Genomic DNA, 17,397 nt, shown 5'->3' with positions numbered 1-17,397 from the left:
TATTTATTTATTGAGATGGAGTCTCGCTGTGTCACCCAGGCTGGAGTACAGTGGCGCGATCTCTGCTCACTGCAACCTCCGCCTCCTGGGTTCAAGCAATTCTCCTGCCTCAGTCTTCCGAGTAGTTGGGATTACAGGCACCTGCCACCACACCCAGCTAATGTTTATTTTTAAATTTAGTTTTAGTAGAGACGGGATTTCTCTATGTTGGTCCAGATGGTCTTGAACTCCTGACCTTGAGTGATCTGCCTGCCTCAGCTTCCCAAGTGCTGAGATTACAAGCATGAGGCACCGTGGCTGGCCAAATTTTTTTATTTTTTGTACAGATGGAGTCTCTCTATATTGACCAGGCTGGTCTCAAACTCCTGAGCTCAAGTAATCCACCGCCTCAGCTTCCCAAAGTGCTGGGATCACAGGCGTGAGCCACTGCACCTGGCAGATTCTGCTTTTTTATAACTTCCCTTGCCTCACAAATTTTGGAAGCTGCTGCCACTCAAGAGAAAAGCTCATATGAATTTTTTCATGATGATAGCTGAATGGATAGGGAGGGTGTAGTAAATTGTTTGCAAAAAACCAGCCACACTAATTCTCCTCCCTGTACCCATGCTTTTACATAGTCTCCACCCACAGTGACTCCGGGATTGGCCATGTGACTTGCTTGGGCTCGTAGGACAATAGCAATGCCATGCAAACAGACACTCAAAATATGCTTGTGCTTTGGGGTTTGACCTCTCATGCTACTCTTGGAACCCTTGCAACCACCACTATGTGAATGAGCCCCAGTTAGTCTGCTGAACATGTTGGCACATGGCCCAGTTACCACCCTTGCCTATAGCCAGTCAACTTTCAGATGTGGAAGAGAAGCCACAGACCTCAAGCTGCCTGCGGACCTCTGAGGGAGCCAGGCTGACAGTAAATGGGACAGAGAAGAGCCGTTCCAGCTGAGCTCAGTCCAAATTACCAACTCACAGGATTGGGGGTAAATAAGAGATTATTGTTTTAAGCCACTAAGTATTAAGGTGATTTATTACACCACACACACAGCAAAAGCCAACTGATACAGAAAAAGATTTCAAGGTTGGAGGCAGAAATGACAATGCATACATATCTTGGAGATACCGTCCTTCCTCCTCCAGTATCTCCAAAAATCATGTGCAAGCTGGCCTGTTTAGATGCTTGACTTTCTGGTTGCTGGAATACTTCATGGAAAAGGAAACTTAGACCTACTGAAGGTGAACTGAGGCTCCAACCTCAGGCACAGGTGAGTACCAGCCCACCTGCCTAACATGCCCAGGGCAGCTGACTGAGGCTGGGGACTGAGCTGTCCTGTGTCCCTGGGCACAGAAGAAGGCTACCCAAGGAGCACAGAGTTGATAAACGTCCCCACATACAGAAGATGCCAGATAGGCAGCAGGGGGATGAATAAAAATGCTTGGTAATGGGCTCAAGTCACACCTCCAGAAATGAGTATTTGGAGTGTAGCCAGCGTGCCTGCTCTGGAGCCAGTGGAGGTCAAATCAGTCTTGTCCAGTGAAAGGGGAGATGAATCAGACGGATTAGAGCCTGGCCCCACCTTTCCACCTACCACTAGCAGGGGATGGGGTGGGTCCTGGTCCCAGTCAATCCCGGGGTTGCTAGAGACAAACTTTCTGGGGAGCCTCAAGTCAGAACAGATGTAGCCCAAACTCAAGTGTATTGGTGATGACTAGGGACTTCAAAGAACTCTGCTCTTAACTTGGAGATCTCAGAGGATTCTGATTGTCAGTCTCCACTCACCCCTGCAGGTATCTCTGCAGCATCGGGGGTTGGGGGAAAACTGGGGGAAAAATATGAATACAAAAACTGAGGCCCTCCTCAGCCCTTTATCTGTAATAACAACCTGTAAAGTGCCTCCTATCTTAGTGCCCAGAACCAGAAAGCACAGCATAAATATTAGTTCTTCTTCTTCCTCCCCACTATTAGTGGGTGAGAAGGGATGAAACCCAGAGTGACAGAGCACAAGGGGCAACCCCACTCTCTAAGGAAGGAGACTGAAGTTCCGGGAAGCTTGTATAGCAGCCCACGGACAGGCAGGTAGTCCCTGAAAGAATGAGGGGTAACCCATGAATGTGTCTTCCCTAGAGGGCAGGGATGATCTTTTCAGCACTTCTTGTCCTACCTCACATAATCAAGGTCCTAGGCTGGGTGCAGTGGCTCATACCTGTAATCCCAGCACTTTGGGAGGCTGAGGCAGGAGGATCACTTGAGGCCAGGGGTTTAAGAACAGCCTGAGCAACATAGCAAGACCCAGTCTCTACAAAAAAAATTAAAAATTAGCTGAGTGTGGGGGCACACGCCTCTAGTCCCAGCTACTTGGGAGGCTGAGGCAAGAGGATCAGTTGAGCTCAAGAGTTCAAGGCTGCAGTGAGCCATGACTGTGCCACTGAACTCCAACCTGAGTGACAGGGCAAGATCCCATCTATACAAAATAAAATTTTAAAAAATTATGGTCCTAGGAAAACTAGGGAAGCAAAAAATAGCATCCCATAGACAGTCTGAGCTTACAGAACAATCCAGGCAAGTTTTCCACATGCCCAAAGCCAAAACTGTCTAGGCCTTACACTGGCAGCCCCATGATAGCCAACTCCCTGCTGAAATGGCTCTGATGAAGCCTTGCGGATACTTTCAAGCCTACGTGAGAATTAGTAGTAAGGCAACAGTGAAAAATACTGTCTGGGGCTTGGAATTGTCAGGAAACCTATGAGAAAGAAACCAAATGGACCACGCAATGTTTGGCCCTTCCTTAGACTAACTGGAAATTTCAATATCCCGAGCACAAGTTTCTAAGCTTGGAACAACTCCAAATATATCTATCCTTAGGAAATTAGGGTTGGAGTCACACACCTCACCTTCAGCCTTGAGCTTGATGGTGGGTAGAAAGAGCACAGTCCTGGAGTGAGAGAGACCTGAGTTTATGTCCTGGATCTGCCAGGACCAACTGTACAAGCTTGGGAAAGGAATTTAACCTCTCTAAGCCTGTTTCCCCATCTGTGAAATGGGAATGACACCTTCTTCACTGGGCCTTTGGGAGTAGTGGGCACAGAGGACTTGCTTGGTAAATAAAGCAGCTACAATAAAGATCATGGATTGACAGAGGCTCCAGGCAATAAGAACTACAACTTGCTGGGCTAATTGATGGGACCAAATCAATGTCCAGCTGTTGGATTTCCTTCTGTGTCTGAGATCCCAGAGCCTGTGCTCCTCTCCCTGAACCTCCACGCACCACAGAGGACCTGAGGGTCTGTCATCAGATTGACACTGAACTCTGGGTGCCGGAGTCCAAACCTGCTGACTGCCACATGGCGCCTGTGACACTGGCTGCTTTGTGCCACCTCTCCAAGGCTGGCCTGGCCTGCTCTAAATTCCTGGTGGCATTCTGCCTGGGACTGGCAAAGCCAGGCAAGGGCACAGGAAGGGGGCCATGAGAGGTGGCAATGGCATCCCAAACACACTTCCAGGTTTAGAAGGGCTCCTTCTTTCCCAAAGCAGGCAAAACTTTTCTCACTCTGGTTGGGGGTGAAGGAAGAGAAAAGGAAGAGGCCTAAGAGGCCCAACGGCTAAGAGGAATTTTGAATTTCTATATTTAGTGGCCTCCACTCCCCACTGACAACCACGCAGGAGCCTTGGATTCCACGAAGGAGACTGAGGCCGGGAGCTTCCAGTTGGGCATTAGGAACAGGACAGAATTCAATCCTCTCAAAAGCCTGAGAGGGACTGGGCAGGCCCGGAGGTTCACACCTGTAATCACAGCACTTTGGGAGGCCGAGGCGGGTGGATCACCTGAGGTCAGGAGTTCGAGACCAGCCTGGCCAACTTGGTGAAACCCCATCTCTACTAAAAATACAAAAAATTAGCCGAGCGTCCTGGCTTGTAATCCCAGCTACTGGGGAGGCTGAGGCAGGAAAATTGCTTGAACCTGGGAGGCAGAGGTTGCAGTGAGCCAAGATTGCGCCACTGCAGTCCAGCCTGGGCAACAAGAGTGAAACTCTGTTTCAACAACAACAACATACAACAACAACAACAAACAAACAAGCAAACAACCCTGGGAGGCAGGAAGGATGCACCTGAGCTGGACTTTGCAAACCTCTTCTCAAAGATGCTGAAGAGGGCATTGTAAGCTACTCTTGTAGGACTGAGGGAAAGATGACCACCCCAGGCATGCCCAAGCCCCTCACCTCTTGCTTGAGGTGGAAGCAACTCCTTGAGCTTGTATTGTCCACTTTCAGACACTAGTCAGAAATTAATTTGCCACCCAAGGGCTGACCAGGGGAAGTCTTCATAAAGCAAACAGGCCAGGCCACTGCAGTGATTTAAATGGGGCTCTGAGAGTGCTCTGGGCTCAGGGCACTCGGTTAGTATGAGCACTGTGTTTGTCATTGCGATCAACCCCACTGTGTCTCCATTTCCCAAATTGTTCTGTTGGTGGGGGGGTGGGGTGGAACAGCTGTAGTCCTTGCTCCAGAGGGACCCATCTGCAGCATAGATTAATTTAAAATGAGCCAGCTACTCAGAAGAACATAATTTGCCCTATAAACATTTTCCAGGGTTTATTTCAATATCCAGGGGAAGAATCAAAGCTCTTTAAGATGTAAGAACGGGCTTCTGGGCTGGGCACGGTGGCTCAGACTGTAATCCCAGCACTTTGGGAGGATGACGTGGGAGGATCACTTGAAGCCAGTTCAACACCAGCCTGGAAAGCATAGTAAGACCTTGTCTCTGTTAAAATGAAAAAAAAAAAAAAAAAATTGGCTGGGTACAGTAGCTCACGCCTATAATCCCAGCACTTTGGGAGGCTGAGATGGGCGGATATTATGAAGCCAGGGGTTCGAGACCAGCTTGGGCAACATGAGGAAACCCTATCTCTATAAAAAATTACAAAATTAGCTGGGCATGGTGGTGCATGCCTGTAATTTCAGCTACTAGGGAGGCTGAGGCACAAGAATCCGGGAGGCAGAGGTTACAGTGAGCTGAGATCATACTATTGCACTCCAGCCTGGGCAACAGAGTGAGTATCTGTCTCAAAAAAAAAAAAAAAAAAACTGCTGGGCAGAAGCCCATTTTTACACGGAAGCATAAAATTCAGCCAGAGAAGACAAAAAAGCCAAACTCCTATTTCCAGCACACATTGATGACTTCACAGCATAACTGTCTAAAAAGCTATTAACCAGGGGGATACAGAGCGATCCTCTGGGCTTCCCTTGGTCAGAACACAAGTGGCCCCTGCTGCACATGAACCTGCAGCAAGACTTAGAGGCTGGGTTTGGGGGGCTCCTGCCTTGCCTCATGATGCTTTCCTGCTGTACTCTTGGTCAGAGTTTTCCCTCCTCTAAGATGGACCCCAACACACCCCTCTCCTGGGGACAGCAGGTTGAGCAGGCTATGGTACATGTGACCCCTTTGAGAAGCTAAAGAAACACCAGAGCGGCCTGTAAAGCCAGCACTTTGGGAGGCCAAGGCAGGTGGATCACCTGAGGTCATGAGTTCGAGACCAGCCTAACCAACATGGAGAAACCCCATCTCTACTAAACATACAAAATTAGCCAGGCGTGGTGGCCCATGCCTGTAATCCCAGCTACTTGGGAGGCTGAAGCAGGAGAATCGCTTGAACCCGGGAGGCAGAGACTGCGGTGAGCTGAGATCACGCCACTGCACTCCAGCCTGGGCGATGGAACAAAAATGTCTCAAAAAAAAGAAAAAAAGAAAGGAAGGAAGGAAGAAAGAAAGACCAGAGCTTACCGATTCTCGCTGGCAGATCTGCCCCATTGTGGGGAGGGCACTTGCTGACCTCAGGTCCTTTCTTCTGCTTTTCTACTCTCAACAGCTGGGTCTCGAACGCCTGGAGAAAGGCCAAGTTCAAAGAAGGCAGGGTCAGGGGATTGTCAGTCTCATTTTTGTCCTCACTAATCAGGAAGCTAAACACCCTAATACTGAGAACCAAAACATAGTGCAGACACGTTTCTAGATGATTCGTAAACCCAGGTAAAATGTCATAAAGTTTCTCCTTTTGTTTGTTTGAGGCAGAGTATTGCTCTGTTGCCCAGACTAGAGTGCAGTGGCGCCATCATAGCTCACTGCAGCCTCTGTTGCTCAAGCTGGTTTCGAACTCCTGGGCTCAAGCGAACCTCCCACTTCAGCCTCCTAAAGTGCTGGGTTACAGGCCTGAGCTACTGCACCCAGTCAAGGTTTCTGGCAGCCTGACATTCTAGAAGAAATTCCCTGGAGCCTAGTCTGGAAGTGGTACCTCATCACTGACTACAACCTTCTCTGCTTATGACTACCTCCAAAGAAAGACTCATGCTTTGGAGAGGAAATCCAATAGAAGTGGAAATTAGCAAAGACATCTCCAAAAGGCCAAGTCAGAGTCTCACTCTGTTGACCAGGTTGGAGTGCAGTGGTACCATCGTAGCACACTGCAGCCTCAAACTCGAACTCCTGGACATGAGCAATCCTCCTGTCTCAGCCTGCTGAGTAGCTGCAACCACAGGCATGCGCCTCCATGCCAGCCTAAGTTTTAATTTTTTTTTGTAGTGACAGGATCTTGCTATGTTGCCCAAGCTGGTCTTGAACCCCTGGTCTCAAGTGATTCCCCTGCCTCAGCCTCCCAAAGTACTGGGATTACAGGTGTAAGCCACTGCATTCAGTCTACTTGACTTTTAAAATTTCACCCTATAACTTTTTAAGGCTATTCTTTATAATGTACACATTATTTACATGTGATTTTTTTTAATGAGTTATAGCTCACATACCAAAAGGTTCACCCTTTAAAGTGTATAATTCAGTGGTTTTCTGTATATTCACAAGTTTGTGCAACCATCATCACTAATTCCAGAAAATTTTCATCACCCTATAAGGAAACCCATACCCATCACCAGCCATTCTCATTCGATCCTTCCCCCAGCCCCTGGCAACCACTAATCTACTTTCTGTGTCTGTGAATTTGCCTTCTGGCCATTTTACATAAGTGGACTCATAAAGATATATAATCTCAAAATAATTAAAATACATGTACTGAGGAATGTGTGATATGGTTAGGCTTTGTGTCCCCACCCAAATCTCATTTTGAATTATAATCCCCATAATCCCCCTAATCCCCACATGTCAAGGGAGAGACCAGGTGGAAGTAATTGGATCATGGGGGTGGTTTCCCCCATGCTGTTCTTGTGATAGTGAGCAGGTTCTCACGAGATCTGATGGTTTTATAAGGGGCTCTCCCACCTTCACCCTGCACTTCTCCTTCCTGCAGCCTCATGAAGAAGGTCCCTTGCTTCTCCTTTGCCTTCCTGCCATGATTATAAGTTTCCTGAGGCCTCTCTAGCTATGCTGAACTGTAAGTCAATTAAACCTCTTTCCTTTTTGAATTACCCAGTCTCGGGCATTTCTTTTCCTTTTTTTCTTTTTTTTTTTTTCAACTCAAATACTTGTATGATATTATTATGACATAATTGAGGGGCATTTCTTTATAGCAGTGCGAAAACAGACTAATACAATGTGTCTACAAAAATATTTTACTGATGGAGTGCATAACCAAAATGGTCTGGAGAGCCCTGGCTGAAAGTGTAAAGCCTTCTAGGATTTGTCCCTGGCTTCTCTATGAGCTTCCTCCACAGAGGCACTGATGGTTCCCCTAGTTCAAAGCAAAGCATGAGGCTAGGTGCCTCAGGAGGTGGCCCATGCCTGTAATTCCAGCACGTTGGGAGGCCCAGGTGGGTGGATCACCTGAGGTCAGGAGTTCGAGACCAGCCTGACCAACAAGGTGAAACCCCTTCTCTACCAAATACAAAAAATTAGCCAAGCATGCTAGCACATGCCTGTAATCCCAGCTACTTGGGAGGCTGAGCCAGGAGAATCCCTTGAACCTGGGAGGCGGAGGTTGCAGTGAGCTGAGATTGTGCCCTTACACTCCAGCCAGGACAAGGGCGAAACTACATCTCAAAAAAAAAAAAAAAAAAGTAAAGCATGATCTAAAAATAAAATATATGCCTTGCAATTATTTGTTTGCTTGTTTTTGAGACAGAGTCCTACTCTGTCACCCGGGCTGGAGTGCAGTAGTGCCATCACACTAACTGCAGCCTCCACCTTCAGAGCTCAAGTGATCCTCCCACCTCAGCCTCTGCAGCTGGGACTACAGGCTCCAACTACCACAGCTGGCTAACTTTTTAATTTTTTGTAGAGACAGGGTTTCACTATGTTGCCCAGGCTGGTCTTGAACCCCTGGGCTCAAGTGATTCTCGTACCTCAGCCTCCCGAAGTACTGGGATTACAGGAGTCAGCCGCCGCACTCGGCCATAATTTATGATTTAACTTTGTTTTTATAAAAAGATGTTCTCCTTATTATGCTAGATGAGCTTAACAAATTTTGACAAATTCCACACACATTTTTGCTTTCCTTTCTGATCCCCAGGCAACTTCCCGAGTCTAGTTAAAACACTGCTTTGAATTACCAAAGCACTTACAAAGAATGCATGTTACCTCTTTCCCATTGGTATTTATTTCTTAAAAGCTCCCTGGGTCTGTAACATGACAGAGAATATTATGCTATCACCCCCTTTCTTCCCAGGCTTACAATGTTGTTACCCAGGAGACGGAGTAGGAGGTGGGGAAGGAACCCTTGGGACTGGCCCAGGGCATTCGCTTTGAAGGTCATTCAAAGCAGAGTTGCTTTTTGTCTAGAGTGTTTGGTCTAGAGGTCATGTAGAAACTGGTGTTTCCACCAGCCCACCATGCAGTCTGGTTTATAGCCAGTGGTTCCATTCTCCATGTACTCTCCACCCCGGAAGCAACTCCCCTCTCTCTTGTACTGGCACAGGTCTCTGTAGAACTGTGCCCCTCTCTCCCTCTTCAAGATCTAGAGCATCTGTGTAAGCCAAGTATTGCCCTTCCCCCAAACTGGCACAGGCACCATCATAACACAGCTTCAGATTCGATATGCTTCGTTTGTTGTGTCATTTACTTGAGTTTAAGGATCCTGATATCTCTACATTTTAATAACAGAAAAATCCACAATTCATCTGAATTTTGCTAATAGCTGGATTCCTTCCTGTTTTTTGTTTGTTTTGTTGCTGCTGTTGTTTTGAGACGGAGTCTCGCTCTGTCGCCCAGGCTGGAGTGCAGTGGCGCAATCTCGACTCACTGAAAGCTCCGCCTCCCCAATTCACGCCATTCTCCTGCCTCAACCTCCGGAGTAGCTGGGACTACAGGCGCCCGCCACCTCGCCAGGCTAATTTTTTGTATTTTTTTAGTAGAGGCGGGGTTTCACCGTGTTAGCCAGGATGCTCTCAATCTCCTGAACTTGTGGTCCACCCGCCTCGGCCTCCCAAAGTGCTGGGATTACAGGCGTGAGCCACCGTGCCCTGCTTGTTTGTTTGTTTTTTAAGGAATAGAATCTCACGGCTGGGTGTGGTGGCTCATCCCTGTAATCCCAGCATCTGGGGAGGCCAAGGTGGGCGGATCACCTGAGGTAAGGAGTTTGAGACCAGCATGGCCAACATGGTGAAACCCTGTCTCTACTAAAAATACAAAAAAATTAACTGGGCGTGGTGGCCGGCGCCTGTAGTCTCAGCTACTCTGGAGGCTGAGGCAGGAGAATGGCGTGAGCCCGGGAGGCGGAGCTTGCAGTGAGCCAAGATCGAGCCACTACACTCCAGCCTGGGCGACAGAGCGAGATTCCGTTACAAAAAAAAAAAGAAAGAAAGAAAGAAAGAAAGAAAAACTAAAAAAATTACTGAGCATGTCGGTGAGTGCCTGTAATCCCAGCTACTCTGGAGGCTGAGACAGGAGAATCACTTGAACCCTGGGGACGGAGGTTGCAGTAAGCTGAGGTTGTGCCACTGCACTCCAGCCTGGGCGACAGAGCAAGATTCCCTCTCAGAAAAGGGGAAATAGGATCTCACTATGTTGCCCAGGCTCGAACTGCTGGGCTCCAGTGATCCCCCTCCCTCAGCTTCCCGAAGTGCTGGGATTACAGAGTGAGTCACTCCACTTGGTTTAGCAGCTGAATTCCTTGTTCCTTTCCAGTAATGCTTTTTTTTTTTTAAAGATAGTTTTAGCCTTGCTTTCAGAGAGGATGTACCCACTGTTCAATTGACTTCCACTTTGCCCTTAAGCAACTCTCTTGGAGGTCATTAAATTCAATAAATTTGCATTTATTGAATACTTCCTGTTAGCGAGGCACTGCTATAAATATAATACCTCACAGGCATTAGGTCACAAGAACTCCTCATGAGTTCTATTTTCCCAGTTTTACACATGAGGAAACTGAGGCTCACCGCAGTAAAGTAGCTTCCCAAGGTCATATAGCTGTAAGTTAACCAAACTGAGATTTGAAATCAAGCTCCTCCATTCTTAACCACTCTCCCTCAACCGCAGAGCATCAGTCCCAAACCCTGAGGGTAGTAGAGGACAGATGGGTACTCAGGGAAGAGAGGCATTTTACAAGTTTCAAACTGTGAGAAATATCAGCACAGCATTTCCCTTAAAAAAAAAAATAGATGGCATTATCTCAGTCACCTCAAACAAAAAGACTTAACCATAGTGAGCTTTGGCCCAGTTACAAATTACTGTGTATTCCTGGGAAAGTGTTTGTCTCTCTCTGGGCCTCATCTGTAAAATAAGTGGGCTTAAACCCCAGGATCTACCTTTTAAGATCCTAAGACTTGGATAAGTTTTTATTTTCTCTTTCTTTTCTTTCCATTTCTTTTCTTTTCTTTCCTTTTCTTTTCTTTTCTTTCTCCTTCCTTCCTTCCTTCCTTCCTTCCTTCCTTCCTTCTTCCTTCTTTCTTTTCTTTCTTTCTTCCTTCCTTCCTTCCTTTCTTTCTTTCTTTCTTTCTTTCTTTCTTCCTTCCTTCCTTCCTTCCTTTCTTTCGACAGAATCTCACTCTGTCACCCAGGCTGTAGTGCAGCACAGGGGTGCAAACTTGGCTCATTGCAACCTCTTGTTGCAACCTCCGCCTCCTGTGTTCAAGCGATTCTCATCATGAGTAGCTGGGACGACAGGTGCCCACAACTACACCTGGCTAATTTTTGTATTTTTAGTAGAGACGGGGTTTCATCATGTTGGCCAGGCTAGTCTCGAACTCCTGACCTCAGGTGATCCACCCGCCTCGACCTCCCAAAGTGCTGGGATTACAGGCGTGAGCCACCGCACCCAGCCCATTCATTTTGTTTTACGCAGAAGGACAGGAAACTACTTAATGCGAAAAGCCAGAGAGAGAGTCTCATGCAGGAGTGAGGCCGTTACAGCCCAGGCTACTCCCCACTTGCCTTGGGATGACTGGAGACACCTTTGCTTGCTCTTCATTTGTGCTCACTCTCATTTTTCCAAAAGGACATCATACACTGTCCTTGCAACCCAACTGTGGATTCTTGGCACAAAGCAGGTGTGGGTGGGTGTTTGGGCTCTTTTCCTCCTTAGGAACAATGCTCTGGGGAACAGTTCTTTAGTTGGTTAGTTGAAGTCCTGAAAACAGAAGAGACAAAAGATGCATTTGTCGTAAAATCAAGAGTCACCAAAGGCTTGCAAGGGGTAGAGCCTGCGCCAGCGCCCTGGGGAAGGAAGGCATCCTTGGATGTTACTGCAGGACTTGTGGGCAGGGGATGGGGCACTTGGATGCCCTTGACATTCAGACAGTGCTTCATGGTTATGAAGTTCTTTATCCCATTGAGACCTCAGAAACCTTGGGTGTGGGGACAGGAATGGTGACAATGGTGAAGAGGACGATGACATTGAAGATGGTGATGACAATGGCCACTCATGTGCACTGAGCCGGTGATTGTGCTAAGGACTTCACGTGCTGATTCCTGGAAGCGTCCCAACATTAGGAGTAGAAACCCTTTTCAGGAGGGAAGCCGAAGCTTAGAGGAGTTAATTCAGGCACTCATGGAAATGCAACAATGGCACAGCTGGGTGTTGTACTTAGGTCTCTTCAGCCCTGGAGCCTTAATTCTTTGTTTTTTGGGTGCTCTAGCTGAGGCTTAGAGCGGGTAAGTAGCTCAGAACTGAAAAAAAAAAAACAACTCAGGTTTTAAAATGCGTGGAGAGATGAAATGCCCACTCTGTGGCCAAAATAGAGCAGGCAAACCTCTGGTTCGCACCAGAGAGAGCTGGGCTAGACTTGGCAGCCAAAGTTCTAATGGATGTTCCAGGCCACCTTTTTCCTTCCTCCTCCCTTCCCTTCCTTTATTCTTTGGGGACAAAATCTTCTGTTGTTTCTTTTATTATGTACAATCCTAAGGGTGACTCACCACCATTCTCCACCCAAACCCTTCCTTTTTTTCCTACTATTCTTATATCCTGTCTTCATGGAGCTTACAGTCTCTGAAGGAAACAGAGATTAAGAAATCACACAAATCTCAGTTGCAAATTGTGAATCATGATAGCTATCAAGAAGGAGAAGTATAGGAAGCCACAACATCTAATCCTGGAGTTCATGGACAGCTTCCTATAGAAAGTGATATTGAATCTGGGACACATTGGTCTAAGTCAGAGTTTTCTTTGGAGGCCCCTGAGGCAGGGATCAGGTAAGCCATGAAAAAGAGGAGGATGAGGAAGAGAAAGAGGAGGAAGAGGACAGCACACCCTGGTACTTATTAATCTGACCCCTCTGCATTTGGGATTTTACTGAGAGTGGGCTTGCTTGATCCCCGTCCTCTAGGGTGGTGGTTCTCAAAGTGTGGTCCCTGCACCAGTAACAACAGCATTAGGGGGGAACTTGTTAGAAATGTACATTCTTGGGCCCTTCCCCAGATCTACTGAATGGAAAACTTTGGGGTGGAACCAAGAATCTGTGTTTTAACAAGCCCTCCTGGTGATTCTGTGACCTGCTGAAGTTTGAGAGCCCTGTTCTAGATGCCTACAGTCATGTGGATTCATTCATTAAAAATATAGAAGATCCCAGTTCTCTCTCACTCTCTCATGTTCTCCGCATGGAAGAGGAAGTCATAAATGATATTTTGAGAGGTCTGATAGGGGTCTGCAGCTATAAAGAGAAATAGGACAGGTTGTTTGATAAAGTAGAGAGTAGGAGACAAAAATGCAAATATTTAGCAAATCAGAGATTAGTGGCACAGGGGATGAAACTCCAGGAGGTAAAAGCATATTATTTGAAAACTGGAAAGAACCTAGCACATCATATTCCACTCCCATCCTCACTGTCTTAGTCCGTTCAGGCTGCTACAACAAATTACCATAGGCTAGGTAACTTACAAATAATGGAAATGTATATTTCACAGGTCTGGAGGCTGCGAAATCCAAGATTAAGTCACCAGCAGATTTGGTGCCTATCTGGTGAGGGCTCATTTCTCAAAGACAGGCTTCCTACTCAGTCCTCACTGGTAGAAGGGACTGACAAGCTCTCTAGGGTCTCCTTTATAAGGGGATGAATCACATTCGTGAGGGCTCCACCCTCATGACCTAATAACCTCCAAAGACCCCACCTTCTAATATTATCACATCGGAGATTAGGTTTCAATTATGAATTTGGGGGGCCATAAACATCCAGACCATAGCACACACCCAAGACAAGATCCAGATAGGTGCTACCTCACTTTTTAAAAAACCTTTTCCAGGCCGGGCGCGGTGGCTCACACTTGTAATCCCAGCACTTTGAGAGGCCGACGTGGGCAGATTACGAGGTCAGGAGATGGAGACCATCCTGGCTAACACGGTGAAACCCCATCTCTACTAAAAATACAAAAAAATAAATTAGCTGGGCATGGTGGCGGGCGCCTATAGTCCCAGCTACTCGGGAGGCTAAGGCAGGAGAATGGCGTGAACTGGGAGGCAGAGCTTGCGGTGAGCCGAGATCTCTCCAGCCTGGGCAACAGTGTAAGACTCTGTCTCAAAAAAAACCTTTTCCGTCATTGGCCGGTTAAATCTGAGATGCAATCTACCTCCGTCTGACCTGCTTCCCTTGGCCTTAGTTCTCTAGATTCTTGCAGGTAAATCCTTTCATCCTTCCTTGTGTCTGCCCAAGGATGACAATATGGGTGGTTCTTAGTGAAGACACAATCGCTGATCAATCAAAGTATAAAATAAGCTCCTGGACTTATAAATGCTTTTATTAAAGCAAGAGTGAAGGTGAAAGAAACTTCAAGCACATGTGCTTTCCAGCTGAGCAGCTGACATGAGAGTGGCTTTGTAGATTGGGCTACATTCTGGAGAATGTTAAGTAAATTTTGCAAGGTCCTGATTCCTAACTCTGACCCAGGCCTCCAATGTCCTAGGTCACAGACACCTCTCACATGTAGTTTCCCTTAAGTCCTGCATTTATGACTTGGCTGATGAGGAACAAATTTTTGGACCACATATTTAAACTATCATTGTGTGTTATGGGTACTAAATACTTCACAGCCCAAGATCTACTTAGTTTCTGGAGAAATATGTTTCTTGGGTCATTCTGAGGTTCCCCATCACACATTCGACCTACGTATGTTCATTCATACATTCATTTAACCATTCTGCACATCCTACAAACCCCATGAAAACCCAGTTCAGCCTCCTTGGTCTACCTGCAATTGGGCACTACTCAATTTCTTCTCCAAATCAAGACACCAAAGTTAACCATGGACAAGTTCTACTTCAAAGAATATGCTAACAAAAGACTCAATTCAAAGCAAGCAAATGTGACAGAGTAGAAAAGAGCAGCTTCAGTTCTCTTTTGAACCATATTTGCATGTTGTCCCAACACCCTTCACCACATGAGAAGGAGGGTACAGAGAGTATTAGTCCATTTTAGAAAGAGTCAGACTAAAGCCCAGGAAGAAATACAACAAAGAGACCTGCCTCTCAGCCTAGGCCTCCCACCACCAACCAGTGCCTCCTAGGCCTGTGAAGGCTCTTGGGGACACCATCATAAGGAGATGACATCAGCCCATGAGTGATAATATAACTTCAACCAAAACAAAACTTCAAAAGAACTTACTATGAAATGGGCCTCTGACATTTCTTGCATAAAGATGGTCTTTGAAGAGTCACACCGCAATAAAAGCTCACTCCTCTGAGGCTAGGATCACAGCTTTTCTACACTCTTGATGACGCCGGACAAAAATGTGACCACATGCTCTTCAACTGGCTTCCCGCCAAACACCGGAGAGCGAGCTCATGGGCCCACCACTGCGTGATAACCCAAGCCAAATCTCTGTTTTATTTTTACCAATAAGGGGAAAAAAAACACTTCATCTTACCACAACAGTCCATTGAATTCAAGCCTTTTCACAGAGGAAGCAAAAGACTTCCTAATCTCTAGCAAAAAATGCCAGCTATGTGCTCCCACAGGGTTCCAGTTGCTGGAGGCCGCAGGGCACCAGGACTATCGCAGTAACTTCCCAGCTGATCTACAATTCAATTCTCTTTTGTGCAAAACTCCAGACGCTGTCCAACAGTTCGGATCCAAGCTTCAGTCCCGGGACGTTCCAGCCTTGTCATCAGCCCCAGTGCATTCCCTGACCTGGAAAGCAGACTCAGAAATCAGGACTAGAATCTGGGGCCCAGAGCCTGACCACGTAGCTTTAGCTGGCTTTGAGAGGAGAGATGGATTTCCAATCTGATCTATAGTACTTTCCATGTACCAGCCACCAGAGGAAAAGGGGATGGGTGAGTGTGCAGTGTGTGGAGTAGAACTACAAAGCCCTCGAAAAGCTTCATAGACAAAATACAGATTAAACATACATATTCTCAAGGAAAGCCAGCCAGGCAGCCATAGTGTGAGCAGTGAGTGCTTTACAGCAAGTGCTTCAGATGTCAGAGGAAATGGCAGGGAGGTTCCAAGAAGATGGATTGGAATAGGAACATTGGCTAACCCGTCAGTTTCCCTAGGAAATGTCAGTCTCATTTCCTCTGCCCTCTCAGTCCTAACCCTACCATCAGATTTATTTTTGTGCCCAGTGTGCCCCTTATCCTTCCACAGTTCACTATAAAACAAACCTTTTTTTTTTTTTGAGATGGAGTCTCACTGTTGTTGCCCAGGCTGGAGTGCAGTGGCACTGCAACCTGTGCCTCCCGGGTTCAAGCAATTCTCCTGCCTCAGCCTCCTAAGTAGCTGGGATTACTAAGTAGCTGGGCTGGTGGTGCCCACCACCACGCCCAGCTGATTTTTGTATTTTTAGTAGAGACGGGTTTCGTCATGTTGGCCAGGCTGGTCTCGAACTCCTGACCTCAGGTAATCCGCCCGTGTCAGCCTCCCAAAGTGCTGGGATTACAGGCGTGAGCCCTGTGCCTGGCCTAAAACAAACCACTTTTATCAGCACTCAGTTGTGTGGTAAATAGTATTTTATTCAGGCTTATAAGGAGCTATAAAAATACAAAAGATGGGGAGTGGGAAAGCCTTTTTGCAATATATAATAATAAATGAAATAAAAGCTAGATAAACTTTCTAAAGTATAATCCTATTTATTTATTTATTTAGACACAGGGTCTTACTCTGTTACCCAGGCTGGAGTGCAGTGGCATGATCATGGCTCACTGTAGCCTTGACCTCCCAAGGCTCAGATGATCCTCCTCCTCAGCCTCCTGAGTAGCTGGGACAACAGGTGAGCACCACCATGCCTGGCTAATTTTTGTATTTTTAGTAGAGGCGGGGTTTCAACATGTTACCCAGGCTGGTCTTCAGCACCTGGCCTCAAGCAATACTCCTGCCTCAGCCTCCCAAAGTGCCAAGATTATAGGCATGAGCCACTGCACCCAGCCAAAAAGAAAATTTTAAATGCTTTCAGAGACACAAAACAGATTACTCAAAAAGGAACAAGAACCAAATTGCCATTAGACTTGCAACAATGATGCAAGAAAAGAATAAGGTAATAGATTTAAAGAACAGAAGAAAGGGATCTTTGAATCTAGAATTTTATATCCAGCCAAATTAGCATTCAAATATGATGGCATAATAAAAATATTTTCAGTCATTTAAACCCTCAGCTTGCCACATAGTATCTCTCCGTCAAAACACTTAGAGGAAGCCAAATAAGTGAAGGTTTATGAATAATAACACAGAACTAAAATTCTAGACCATTTCAGTATGATGGGCTATAGGGGTAGGAGAAATCAAAATACGTAAAAGCATGCTGAAATACTTGTCTTCTTTGGGAGAAGATACATCTATCAATCCTTCGCTTCCATCCTATATATATGTAGGATATATATAGATATATAAAATATCCCATTATATGTAATTATAGATAAACATAATAGCTATAATTACAAATAATTATTATTAATTAATGATTGAATGATTTGATGTTTAATTATGCTAATTAATAAATAATTTTAATCATTTAAAATCAATATCTTAAAATTAAGATATTAATTTTTCTTTTTTTTTGAGGCGGAGTGTCGCTGTGTCGCCCAGGCTGAAGTGCAGTGGCCGAATC

General features: G+C 46.2%; 1 protein-coding gene across 2 annotated transcripts in view; it reads right to left on the bottom strand.

The window, feature by feature from the left end:
- HK1 (hexokinase 1) overlaps positions 1-17,397 on the bottom strand; it is a 143,632-nt gene that overhangs the window by 121,430 nt on the left and 4,805 nt on the right. The window contains exons 2-3 of one of the 2 annotated variants that reach the window (XM_011991023.1): positions 11,373-11,494; positions 5,776-5,875 (exon numbers count right to left, since the gene is read on the bottom strand). In XM_011991023.1, coding sequence (XP_011846413.1) covers positions 5,776-5,802 — 27 coding nt within the window. In that variant the 5' untranslated portion in view covers positions 5,803-5,875; positions 11,373-11,494. Of the gene's footprint in view, positions 1-5,775; positions 5,876-11,318; positions 11,495-17,397 lie in introns of both variants that reach the window. The other variant, XM_011991024.1, reaches the window with a different exon arrangement.

This window comes from Mandrillus leucophaeus, unplaced genomic scaffold (assembly GCF_000951045.1).
Source record: "Mandrillus leucophaeus isolate KB7577 unplaced genomic scaffold, Mleu.le_1.0 Scaffold39, whole genome shotgun sequence".
Classification (NCBI taxonomy): domain Eukaryota; kingdom Metazoa; phylum Chordata; class Mammalia; order Primates; family Cercopithecidae; genus Mandrillus; species Mandrillus leucophaeus.
The sequence above is the reverse complement of the archived record's forward strand: the minus strand, read 5'-3'. Positions and strand labels throughout refer to the sequence as shown.